The following is a 14,060-nucleotide window of genomic DNA, read 5'->3' on the forward strand; positions in this document are numbered from 1 at the left end:
TGATCCATCTTATTAATTTATTAGAGATAGTTTCAGAACAGATTGAAAAACTTTTCCAATGTTTTTGAAATAATAATTACAAAGCTTTTCTCCTAACCAAAGAGCTTACCTATTTCTTGGCCCTCAAAATATGTAATGAAAAATATTCCTTGCCCAAAGGCAGTTGTAGAAAGAAGACACTACAATATCAGAGGAGAAAAAGTATGTGAACACCAAATAAAAACATTCTGTTAAAAAGTTCCATGAAATAAAATATATTGTGATGATAAAATCAAGCACAAACTTAATAGACTTTATTTTTTCCCCTCCACATAGGCTAATGGTTGCTATTTCATTTTATGTTTTAACTATACTCCCTCACAAACCTTAGTAGTATTTGCTCCACCTAACAAGAGCTCCACTGACCTAGTTACTAATACTGGAAAGTGTTATTTTATCTGACCAAATGACACTGAAAAAATATGCATTTTTTAACAGTATATGAATTATTCCACCAGCTTAATTTAGAGAGTTATTTTGAAATAGTGAAGCCAAAATGTGTGAAATATGGTTTTCTTTATATGATGGTGATACTTGATGTCACATTCAGGGATGTAGTATTTTAGGACAAATGTATAAAACAAAACAACTTATGGAATACATAGAACAGTGAAGGACCTGAAAGAACCTACACCAAAGAAACACATACCTCAGATTATATGGTTGAACAAATTTTGGAGCTATTCCCCAATTATATTAACAGAAAATCAATCACTAGGTTTTTTTCCAAACAAATAATGACTTGGAGATGTGGCATGTCATCAACTGATCTTGAAAATACACTAATGTTACAAAAATTTTGAGGTCAAGACATTAAGAGAACTCATGAGTATGAGGAATGCAACTTCCTGATATTTTCTGTGGCTTTATAGAACTGCCCTGAAAATTTATTTTTCTTTCCTTTCTAGCTTCTAAATATTTTCTCAGTTGGAGATTTATTAGTGTAATTTATTTCCAATGATCACAAAAGCAAACAGCAACATGGGAAAAAATCAATACATTATGGTCTGAAATTCTGAAACTATAGAAATTCACAGTATAGTTGAAGGAGAAAAATTAGAAAAGAATAAATATTTACCATTATAATCTGGTTGGTGAAACTCAACTGGTTCTGCAAGACCAACAAAACTATGTAGGGTAAAAAGCTGATCATATAGACAAGGCTGGCACACAGAGCTGCTGTATCAGCACTGCTGAAAAATGCTCCCAAAAAATAGCTTAACATAATGACTGTAACTCCAAATTCCAGGAGAAAAAGGAAGACAAGGAAGCCATTGCTATAAGCAAAGATACCACTTGCTTTTAAAATGGTGGCCAGAGCACAGCTGCTTACTGTGAGCACAATGACATTCTCCAAAAACCAAGCAAAGAAATGAATGGCTGGATACACACCCATTGTCCTCATATACTGCAAGACAACAGAGCAGAGAGTTAAAGTTAGGAAACAAACTTTCTTTTTGTTTTTCTGTTTTAAACAAAACATTTTGTCACCAAGATACTGCCAATTTCCTGAAGGATGCAATCTTCCCCTTAAATTTCTTGTTTCTTTGTCCTTGTGCTGTGCTCTCTCCTAGATCAGACATGTTATTGAGCAGGGCAGTCTCTAAGATCATCACACATGATTACAAAGAATCACCATGCTCAGCAAAGCTCTCCTTTGCATAGGGTTTCAAAAACTGAAACTGCTGGTTCTTCCAGCTAGGATTTTGCCTTTTTATACTCTAAAAAACACTGAGAATATACACAGCAACTTTATATATAATTTCGTATACATATAAACATTTTTTTTTCTCAGCCTGTTACGCTTCTGAAAGAGGCATACAGATTTTTACCTTTATGTATTATCAGGCAAATTATTAGCCAGGTATGAAGTACATCCCTTTTTTTCTAAAACTATGCTTTTAGATACAATCTAATAAAACCTTTGAAGCAGTTTTCATAACACCATCAAAATTAATATTAAGTTGACTTAATATTTTGGAACACTAAAAAGGTTTACCTTACAACAGAAAGATTAGAGAAAATAGATAATTCCTTAATAATTCCCCAAATTAAAAATATTACTCAAGCAGTAATTCTGCTGATACAGTGAAATCAGTGTAATTCTCCAAAAAGTGCATTTATTACTATAGAAAATGTATCACAAGGACCCTGTCCTTCCAAATGCTTAGCACCTGTGAAGACTAGCTGTTGATAGAAGCAAATAATTGTTTCAGCTTTTGTTGGTATAAAAATTCCCTTTTATTTCTGATAATTACACAGTTCATAACAAACTTGTAACAAATTCTTAACTTATTTTAGGTAGTGTTATCATTACAGACTACACAGAGCAAAATATGAAAAAGAATCCAAAACAAAAATCATTCTAACCACAAGGTCTCCCAAATAACACTTTCCAGCTTGAACTTTTGCTAGTCGTTTTTTCTCTCATGGACAATATTTTCATACTGATGCTCAAAGAATGTTTTGAAACTGAGTTGGCAGCTAGAACTAGAGCCTACTGCCTAGAGGAAACAAGTGAAAACAAAGCCATCTGGATTATGACTACTTAAAAGTACCTCACAACTTTTGTATTTCAGTGCACCTAAAATAATAAATTTTCTTTTCCGAGGTTAATCTGCCTCTTACCTCTTCAAGATTAATTTCTCTTTCATAAACCAGCTTGCGAACCATACCAGCAACTGAAACCATCCATGTTAACATCATCATAAGTGGGAAAAAAAACCCTATGTTATTCAAGAATCTATAAAAGAACAAATATGAAGAGTTGTCAGCCCACAAAGGTAAACTATTTTCTAGAAGAATGTACTGGAACTGTTCTCAAAATTTCCAAAAAATATGATCTGACATGAACAATAAGATTTATACCTGTTCTGGTTAGAATTCTTTTTTACGTAACAAGCTAAATGTGTGTATTGGATGATATTATTATTTTATTATTACATATTATAATATTTTAAACCATAAAACAGATATAATTATGCTTTAGTGTTCCATTTAAAGTCAAACAAAATTCAGATTTGTGTCAATGGCAAAGAAATCTAGTTGGACAACAAGGAATAGCATGACCCAGTCAATTTTCACTCCACTTTAACAGATTTATTACCACTGAGTAATTTTAAAATTTAGTAGTTGGGATGTTTTGATGGTTTTACAGAGAACAACCCCACACTTTTGCTTCATCAACTTCAACCTTCAAGGCATCAATTTACAGTTTGTGTACAGGACAACTAAGGATTTAAAAGGGATCAATTACAATAATTTAAGCTAAATGCACACTATGTTAACACAGCCTCTGCCCAGAGGACTACTCCACACTATGGCTTCAAACATTTTGTAAGGGGCCATTTGCCTACAAACACTGTACAACATGTTACGTTAAACACAGCTCTTGGGCACTATTTGCTATGCTGTAATACCCTGGTATTGGATGTACTTGTTTAAGCCTGTGCAGATATACATTCACTCACTGAAAAGTGGGAGCCTAGTAGGATCTCAAGTTCTCTAGAACTAATCTAACAAGGATTATACATCAAATTAAAAAGATGAAATTTTACTTACAGATCACTGGTATGGCAAGGGTAAGGCATGGCTTGCACCTGAATTGATGTATCTGAGATGTCTGTCCCAGTCTGTGCTGAAATAATTGCCCTTTCAATCATGTCTTGAAGAGGAATAAAGACATGGTTGTATTTAAACCCATCAGCTGGCAACTTGTGGGGATGGGATTTCCATGTTGGATTTTTAAGCAAATCTGTTCTCATGCTGTAGAGAACACTGGTTCTAATTGTATATGAAATGTGTCTTGGAAGGAGATTACTAGAATCTTGCTTCTTGTCCTCTGGTGTACTGAAGATTATACCTGACACAATAAGAAAGGAAGCTTCATAACTAATCTTATATAATTTATGCTATTTCCATAGCTAACTCATGGCTAATTACCATGTGATATAGGATGCATTAATCTGTCAGGGCAGGCCTCCAAAATTTCTTGAATCCAAGCCCAAAAATGGCAGGTTTCAGAGACACATTTTTCACGTTCATGAATATGAAATGTAAAAGATGATTCACATGATAAATGGGTTCATAAAAATCATTTTTATCTGAGGTGATTTGTCTTTTTTTGAGCTGCAGTTTTCTCTTTGCATCCACATTTAGCCCTGTTTGGGGGATTGATATCAGTTCCACAGTAAAAGCAAGAGCCATAAAATTTGTGCATCAAAGCATAACAGCCTTCATAAGTAGATGACAAAGTAAACAGTACCAACCCACTAAAATTTATTCTGATATTAATCTTCAAGTCAATTGCAGAACTTCTACTTTAGCACAGTAGAATTTGCATGTTTGTTTTCTCTAGCTCTGTATAAAGGAAATGAAAACCCAACCAAACAGGTTAAAGCTAAACATGTAGCTGTAAAGATGAAGCCAAATACATGAAACTGCTTGTGTTCTCTTTTTATAGGTTCCAGACCTTCTAGGACCTCCAGATAAATGTTAAATGTTGCCCTTTTCTTCCTTGGGAAAAGGGAGAGATATCTTACCTACCATCTGGTTCTGTGAAACATAATAAAATACATAATACTTTACTGCAAACCTGATTTCTTTCAACCAGCCAATCTCATTTTTCCATTTACACAAACAGTTGATTTTCTAAGACATTCCATGAAGCTATGAAGGCTCTGAAGACCACAAAAAAAAAAAAAAAAAAAATTCTATTCCAGTTTAACATCTTTCTATGGAAAGGAATGTATGCCTACATCAGAGAATGTAACATTGACATGTTGGACACATGGACACATTACGTTCCTTAGAACGCATCTTCTTGCTCTCTAAGAATGTGAGGAGATAATAAGGCCAGAGTACTGAAAAATACTTGACTTATATTAGCATATGACCCTTCCCTAGGTAAGTGGAAGAAAAATGAAACTATAATTTGATAATTCAGTTTCCTGAGGGCCAAGACTTATCAGTCCATTTCTTTCCTTAAAGAGACAAACAGCTTGCCTTCTCCAAAGTACTCCTGAGCAATTTTCCTTGTCTCAAGGTATAGCCCGTTTGTTTCATACTGATAGAGGGTGGAAATTGCCAGGGTAGTGTGCAGATCACAAAACAAGCATGAGATTCCAGACTGAACAGTTTCCTTCTTTATAAATGCTTTCTCATGTCTCATGTTGTACACTTATAGGCATAAGGGGAACAAAAAACCCCAAAAAGACAGTGGGAAAATGTTGTGGAACACTTTGTATAGACTTAAGGGGGCCTCTCTTCTGGAAACAATATATGCAATCTACAGCATTTTCTGCAAATCAAGTGTGTATGTTAAGGAAAATATTCTTGCCTCTTAAAGGCTTTTGTAAAATTAATTGATTTTCAGCAATAAGCACATAATGTGGGAAAAAGAGAAAAAGTATAATCCCAGGGAAGAAAATAAATTCCTTAAGAACTTATTTACTCTGAATAAAAAAGCTAATTATTCTGAGGTAATAAGAGTAAATCTTAAAAAAAGCCCTTTCTTTCATCCTTTTTGAAAAGTCAATAATATAAAAAATAAATTTTGAAATTATGTAAACTAGATCATCTTGTCATCTTGTTAAGTTTCCTCAGTATTCCATATTTTTTTATCTTTTTCTTCTTTAAATATTTATGACCATTCTTTTAAACATTTTGATATAAATAAGAGACTCAAAGGATTCATTTGGCCATTCCACAGGTAAAACAATATAATTAGTCTTTCCAGCTTACATTAGAGCATTGAAATGTGCTTTTTGTTGACTGTATTATAATTGATATAATGTATGCATTAAAACTGTGTAACCTTTACCTACCTTATCAATAAACACAGACAACGAAGTCCAAAATTTTCTGTAAAAATACATTTTACATGAGGTACTTACTAGCCAAAAGATTATTTTCCTGCATGAGTTCATGAGCCTTCTCCTCTAATTTCTCTACAGAGTCAAAAGGCTGGAAACGGTCCAGTAACACACAGGAAGAGATATTTACAACAAGCTGTGTCAACAGGTCAATCTGTTTACTTGCTGAGCTGTTAAGCATCTTGTTCATCATAGTTTCTAAGATGAGGAAATAAATTGGACTTGCTTAGTTTTAATTATCAGTACAGAAAGGTTTGTTGTCACTTGCATATCCTAGAAGAGTAAATCCTCTTTGTATTAAAAAAAAAAAAAAAAAGGAGTTTAAAAAATACAGAAATTTTAGTGTGAACTTGTGGAAGTGCAGTTCATGTTTCAGTGGCTTTTACAAGCCCTCAGCCAGTCTTTACTTCATTTTCAGAGGAATAAAAATGTAACAAATTCTAGCAAAGTTCTAGAAAGAGCCCATACCCTGGAACATTTTCTTATGTTTCCGTAAATACTCCCACAAATACAAGGGAATTACTGTACTCCAGACATCATAATAGATATTAATCTCTCATTTAGCAACATATTATCCAGTTCTTTTCTCCTTGATACTGTGAATATTTCAAGAACCATGTTAGAGTATAAGCATCTGGACAGGAGTCCTACATTTTAAAAGAATCTGAAAAAAGCTTAATAATCTCTACATTTTTACTTCATATATGGATCCAGGAGGGATATATACCTCAATCAAAACCTGGTTTCTAAAAAAGTCAACCTTTAGAGGAATTCAGATCTTCATCCATTGAAAGAGAGTGTAGGGATAATGCTATATCCTTATGTTAGAAAGAACAATCAGAAGGATAGCATGAGCTAGAAACATGTTATCTAGATTTAATAAAAAACATCCGAATTTCTCAGGTAATAATGTTATAAAATATTCAACACAATTTTCTATCTTAATTTTTTCAGCATTCACTTGAAGATATATTCTTTTAAAAATGATAGGTGATGACCTCCTATGATAAGAGTAGTGACAGACAAATCCTGGATCAGAGACATTACTCAGCATCAGCACAGGAATATTATAATAGGAAGGCAGATAAGTGGAAAATGTATGAAGCAGCCTGAAGAAGAAGCATGATTAACAGTGAGAAGGGTAAAGTGCACAAGGAGAAAAAGCAGGGGAACTGACAGTCTAGAACTCAAAAGATAGGCAAACAATGACAGCGTGAATTCATAAGTTGAAAGAAACCATAACAGAATAGAGATAATAAATGTCTTATTTATGTCTATCCTTGAGTAGGACAATAAAGGAAACACCCATGCTGCCCCTTTTTTTGACAGCATTAGAGAGGAGAGAATATTCCTTAACATTAAGCGTGAATGCCAGGGTTTTCATATACATTTTATATATGTGTATGTAATTATATATAACCCTATATGCATTATTCTGTATGAAGGCAAGCTGAAAGTGTTGGGGTTGTTCAACCTGGAGAAAAGAAAGCTCCAGACAGACCTTATAGCACTTTCCACATCTTACTGTGGGCTGAAGGGGGCCTACAAAAAACTGGGGACAGACTTTCTACAAGGGCATATACCAGTAGAACAAGGGGGAATGCCTTTAAACTGTAAGACAGTAGGTCGAGATCAGAACAGGTTTCCCAGAGAAGCTGTGAATGCCCCAAGCCTGGAAGTGTTCAAGGTCAGGCTGCACAGAGGGGTTGGAACTATGTAATCTTTAAGGTCCTCTCCTACTGAAAGCATTTTATCATTGAGTGATATATAGACACAAAAGACCTTAATTTGAAATCAATAATTAGCTAAGAAAAGCTTTTCTCAAAGTTAAATTGTTGAATATTTTAGCATAAGAAATATTGCTGTTGGCTTGGAGTGTGGTATAACTAAATATTTCTGGAAAAAAATATTGTCCTAATGTGCATGAACTTCTGTACTCCATTATAGAAATAACACATACATGAAAAATGCAATCTACATTAATATTTTAAAATCAAAATCTGTACAGTTGACTATTTTTTCCCCCTTTATAAATGTAGCAATTATGAATGAAAAACTTGGTCAATCTGTGTTCAATATTATTATCTTCATATTTCATTAAAAATCAAGTCAGCCCTCATCTTCCACTCAACTTGTTTAACCTATCATTAAGTAACTGGGAGGAAATACAAATGGTTTATGTAAAACCATTGCATAGAAGAGCTACTTAAGTAATAATGAAAACTTGCTGGAAGAATAAATTAGGATAAATCAAGAATAAATAAATTTAGGTCAGAAATTAGAAGAAAGTTTCTAGGTATAAGAAGATTTGGGTGGTGGCACAGTTTTCAGTGATGGCATTACAGCTATTTGTTTCCTGCCTTCTAAATACACACAAAATTATATCACTACAATGAGGGCAGCAGAGGGGTAGCACAAAGGAAAGCTGCTTGTTTTGGTCTTGTTTTTATCACCCTGGCTGTCATACAGTGTCACATGTAGCCCTCTGTAAGGGGAGCCCTTGATAGTGAAAAAAGAAAATGCATGTCTGGGAGAAATCACAGAAGAAGGACAAGAGAAAGACTCAGAAAGCAAGAATTTAAAAGAGGAGCTTGCAGCTCAAATGCCTTCCAGTGCCTCCTGAAGGTTTGTAAGGACTGTGCCCAGCAAGGAGCTCACAAGTTCCAGTGGGTCAGGGTTTATATAAGATCAGTAGGAAATTATTCCAAGTTCCTGGGCTGCAAAGCAAGCATAGAGGAAAACAATTGCTTTGCCCACACACCGCTATCTTAGAAAGTAAAGGGATTAAAAAGAAAACCACAAGTTTTTAGTCATCAGCCTAAATATTTGCCTTGCTCCATGTGAGTAAATATGACACAGTAATCTTGCTAAACAGTTTTAGAAATCTATAACCTTGCAAGCTCTTGCAGCATGATGATTTTATAGAGACATTGGAAGAGTTCTACATCTATCCACTCTGTCCATGACACTTTACAGCAGGAGTAGCACATTAAAAAACATCACTAAATCTGTTAACATTTTTTAATATTATTGTAGAGAAATAAAAAAAAGATACAAAGACAAGCACCTTGTATTTGAGGATAATTAAAAGTCATCTGTATGAGAGTGTAGATGTGATAAAAGAAGATATTTGCTTTAGTTAGAAGACAGTCACAGAGCTCAGGAGATTTTAGAAAGCTGGAGTTTTGGATGAAAATTAAAAAGATTGTGACTGGTAAAACCATTAACATGGATATATTCAAGGCTTTAATTGGATGCAAGCAGGGTAATTACAGGACTGAACAGCTGATGCAATATAATATTAATGAAATTTTAAAAAAAACAAACATAAGAACAGACATTTACAGTTAAGTTACATATGATTATGGTCTAAAAAATGAACAAAAAGTACACAAGCTAAGACAAAAATAAGAGTGCACATAATTTTTCAAGAAGTAAAACAACCAAGTGAATCTATACAAAGAGGCATAATGAATGCAGAGGAGTGCTCTGGTGCTTTGGAAAGATCAGTTTCACACAGGCATAAATGCTCTTGTGATATATAGCCCCTATTGATTTTCAGTTTTTATATGATCCTAATTTTACCAATTGTATTCCCTTAAAATAAGGAAATCCTAGTTTCACAAGCTACACTCACATTAACCATATTCTTTCTTGACCATCCAAACTATTAACCATTTATTGCATATTATCACATGTCCTTAAGTTCTGTGAAAAAGCTATAGCTTGAGAAACACAGGTACAGATTTCTTTGATGTTGTCTGCATCAATAAAGATGGATTTGATAATTCCAGAGATCATGGTATCTATTTAATGGAATATTGTTTGTCCAGAACCTATCACGTAATTCTCAGTGTTAGGTCCACACAAACAAAATCCAGATATTACTCAACTAATAGATTGAGATAGCTATGTTTCCAGCACACCCTGAAGTTTAGTCTTGCTCTTTCTTTCCTCCATCCTGTCTTTCCAACAATGTGATTCTGTGGGCTTGGTATTTAGCTTTATTGTGATCCACCTTCACCTCAAAGGGTGAGCCGTGTACAACTCAGACTAATGAGCAATTCACTGGTCAAGAAAACCATCTGAAGAGAAAACATATTCATTTGAGTCCTTTGCCTAAGGAGGACACAGAGCCCAGATTCTTTCCAGTTTGAATTCCAGATGCAATTTCTCATTTTTCTTACTGAAAATATGCACAAGAAGTCCTAGCCTTCAAAGAAAGCCTTCAAACCCAGGCCAATTTCAACTAAATCTCACAACCTGTCAGCGAAAGAAAAGCCACAGCAGCTTACATCAGCCATGACTGCACAGCTCAGGGCAGTAGTACAAGTTAAGACTGAGAGCTCACTTCATTTTCGAGCTCTCTGTGGATCTTGGCAGATACTGAAAACCAATAAAAGCTGTATTTCAGGGACATTTATTTATTTTAGCTGTAGTCTTAATGCTTTGTCTGTAAAGCAGACTTAGAGACTTACATTTCTGTAAAGTCAATTTTTTCAAAGCAATTATGGTCACAAAGTTCCTCTGTGGGGGAACCTGAGAGCTCATCACTGCCCTCCACCAGAAAGTGACTGGAACAGATTTTTGTTTGGCTCATGATTACCAAATAGGCACTGACCTGAAACCATACAGATCTGTCCTTTCTACCACAATCCTCCTCTGGGAAGCACTCTGCTCCCTTTGTCCACGATGGCACACTGTCTGTTATTACATTTTATCCCATTTTTCTCTCTTTCTGATTCTAAAAAGCATGAACCTTTCTTAAATGACATTGGAATCTGCTTCAGTAGATTCAGTAGATAAAACTCTGTAGTTTTCCTTCTGGCACATGCTGGCAAGCATTTTAATGATCATGCATCCACCTTACTGACAGCTGGGAATACTGATTCTTTTCCAATTATCAAATTCTTGTAAAATCACTAAGTAACATAAATTTACAGCACAATCCTTTCTCTTCTCCTACTTAAATCCTCAAATATCCCAAATTAGTCAAAATAATAATTCCCCTTCTCCTCCATTAAGAACCATCCCTGTTGGGCTATCTATCTAAGCCTGGAGGCTCTGTGCCTGACTGCCAGGGCTCACCGCCAGTGCAGAAAGGGAGCAGCCAGGGATGGCTGTGCCCAGCGGGAGGCTGCCAGGCAGACCAATGAATCAGGGCCACTCCTTTCCCACCAGAGCTGCACTAAGCTGGGCCTGGGCCTGCTCCTGCTCCAGGCTGCAGCTCCCACCATGTCACACCTGGCTGTGCACCTGGGCCCACACTGCTTCCCACGGGGTGGTGCTCTGCCCTCAGCATCATCCCCGTGGACCCACTGGGCTATCCCAGGGTTGGGACTGACCCAGGTTCTTTCTTTTGATAGTGCAGCTCCCTGGTTATAATCCTCCCTCAGGCTTTTCTGAGGCTGAAGGACACCACACACAACTGATTCTGAATAAATGGAGAAAAAGAGTTTTTTAACAAACACACTGTATCCAACCTCATTGTCTATTTATTTCCATCAAAATTTACTACAAAAATATACTTCTACCTAATGGAACTGTGTCTACAAGGTTTATATCTCCCTTCACTCCTTTTAACTATGGATGATATGTTTGAGACTCTCCCATGACACTTTTCCACTTCTGACTTGTTATCAATATTGTTTCAATATTTGAAATTCAAATTATCCAGTCACTCAAAAGAAAACGGACAATTACATTTGAGACTAACTCAAGAGGATAAAGTCTCTTATTACTTTACTTAAGTATCAGTGATGTAAGTAAAATATTCAATTTCAACTAGAAGTTAAAGTCTGACAAGGCTAAACATTACATGTATTTCATATACGCACCATATGCTTGCATTTTTTTGAGGAGTTTTTCCATGTTGATATCCAAATTACTCTCTATGAAATGCTTTACAAAATTGTTTTGCACTGTTTCCTGAAATTAAAAGCCATAGATGTTACTTCAGGTTTATCTTCTCTGAGAAAATACAAAATATACATATGTATTAATCTTCAATTCCATTACCAAGATTTCCTGCATGACACTGCAGAAGTCATTTAGCTTCTCCATTTCTTTGGTCTTTCCCTCACACATTTCAAATAAATGGGAGCGGGGAGGGGAAGAGATTTAGGAGACGTGACAGAGGAAGGCAAAAATATGTACAATGGAAAAACCCCAGTAAGAAGAATGCCTTTCTTGTATAGTCAATATTTCCCTCATCAGTTTTTTGTTTGTTTTTTTTTCATCAGTTTCACATCTTCCTGGCAAAAATAAGCAATGAACAAACAAGTACCAACATAATTGTATTTTCCCTATTGTTCAGAGGTACTGGAGCAATACTGGAGATAGTAAGGCAACATTACTTTTAATTATTTTCATGTCAGAATTTTCTCAGCATCAGTCTCTAAGTTCATAACCTAAAGCTAATATGCCTCTTTTTCAGCTCTTTTAAAATCTGAAGTCATATATATGGGCGGTTTTGCATGTGTAGAAATACTGTCTAGATCAGACAGCAAAAAGCTGGAAAATAGAAAGATCTCCCACAGTTCACCAACCTGCAGTCGTGAGACTGTGAGAACATTTCCACTGGTCTTGAAAATCTCAGACATCCTAAGCCATGTCTCAGAATAACTCTTCAAGTTTTCCACCAAACCAAAAGTGAAATTAGCCTAGGGAAAAAATACACGGAAACAAATGAAGTGAAACGTGTGCACAGTAAATTTTAAGAGAGAAAAAACTGGCATGCTTTAGATCTTCTGCAACTCCTTTTCATTCCATTTTGATAATCAGCAGAAAGAATATGTTTTAATTTTTTTACCTAAGAAATTAAACATATTTTTTTCCACATCAAAGCTTTTCTGTCCTTTCTGTATGTTTCCCACCTGAAGTATCAATAAAGACTTCTTTATTTTATAGTGTCACCTTCATAGAGAGTATCATGGGGGTGGCTTGAGAAAGACAGAAAAAAGAAATACAGTTTCAAAATAAACCTTCTCAGTTTTGTGTCTTTCATTCAAACTAGTTTGACTGAATACATAACAAAACTGAAATGTGGAAGAACAGTTTGGACAATAAATATAACTGATCAATCAATCTGTTTCAAAATACTCTCACAGGGAAAGACTTGACCTGAGTAAAACAAAGTATTTTCTGTCCCAGTCAAACACAGGTTACAATTTCTCTCTTAGTAAACAACTAGCAATTTTTTCCACCCTGTTTTAAACAGACCATAAGTATACTCATAACAAAATATTGCAGTGTCTTTTTGTTTAAATTTGTGTTATCAGTCACAAAAGTGCATTTAAGAACAATCCAACACAGTTGTTATGATAAAAATGGTGACATTTTCCAGCAAAGAGTGTCTGCAGTGAGCTGTAAACTCCAATTTGGGACCACACTTTTTGCAATAATTCCTGTTGAAAGTATACAATTTCTACCATAGTATCTTAAGTGCCTTTTTCAAAATATCACTTTTAGTACAACATGAGAAAACAATTTCTGGTGGCTCTTTCTTCCTCTTTGTAACACAGTACACCCTAAAGAAACTTTGCACATAATTTTGTTTCCCTGAAAAACATTGTGCATTTAACTTCTATGAGAATCCATATTCCACTTTAAATCATGATCATTCATTAGGATTAAAGAGAAAGTGATCGTAAATGTTAAACTAAATCTGATGTCAAGTAGACTAAATAAGTTCTTCTGGTCAGAAGTAACACAAAAACCTCATAGATTGAAACCCCCAGACCAAGCATTATGGTGACAAGGTGAAGGGAGACCAGGAATGCTGCAAGGGTGGCAAATAGGCAGCCTGGGCAATTGCTTTCTCCCCAGGACAGAGCAACTACAAGTCACACCAGAACACAAGGAGATCAAATTTTCAGACATCGCTAGAAACTATTATACCAAGCAGCTTGTAAGATCTGGGCTCAGTATAGCTTAGTGCTTCTTAAGTGGATTCTGCACAGCACAAATGAATAATAATAATAATAAAAAATGAGTTTGTTTAAAAGTAGTTTTGCTTTTTCACTCATTCATTCATGACCATAGGCATTTGGGAAGTTCTTGTCTCAGAAGCCTTTGGAGAATCTGTCTCTTATCGAAGCAGCAGTAAAAAATAAAGTCCTACAACTTAATGAAGTGAACAATAAGTAG

At 35.2% G+C, this 14,060-nt stretch overlaps 1 protein-coding gene across 1 annotated transcript in view; it reads right to left on the reverse strand.

The window, feature by feature from the left end:
• The window catches only part of ABCA13 (ATP binding cassette subfamily A member 13), a 139,704-nt gene that overhangs the window by 103,622 nt on the left and 22,022 nt on the right, over window positions 1-14,060 (reverse strand). The window contains exons 11-17 of the mRNA XM_077788156.1: window positions 12,461-12,574; window positions 11,750-11,840; window positions 5,934-6,110; window positions 3,601-3,901; window positions 2,668-2,782; window positions 1,118-1,447; window positions 110-179 (exon numbers count right to left, since the gene is read on the reverse strand). Coding sequence (XP_077644282.1) covers window positions 110-179; window positions 1,118-1,447; window positions 2,668-2,782; window positions 3,601-3,901; window positions 5,934-6,110; window positions 11,750-11,840; window positions 12,461-12,574 — 1,198 coding nt within the window. The remainder of the gene's footprint in view (window positions 1-109; window positions 180-1,117; window positions 1,448-2,667; window positions 2,783-3,600; window positions 3,902-5,933; window positions 6,111-11,749; window positions 11,841-12,460; window positions 12,575-14,060) is intronic.

The sequence above is a fragment of the Lonchura striata genome, chromosome 1, assembly GCF_046129695.1.
Source record: "Lonchura striata isolate bLonStr1 chromosome 1, bLonStr1.mat, whole genome shotgun sequence".
NCBI classification, from domain to species: domain Eukaryota; kingdom Metazoa; phylum Chordata; class Aves; order Passeriformes; family Estrildidae; genus Lonchura; species Lonchura striata.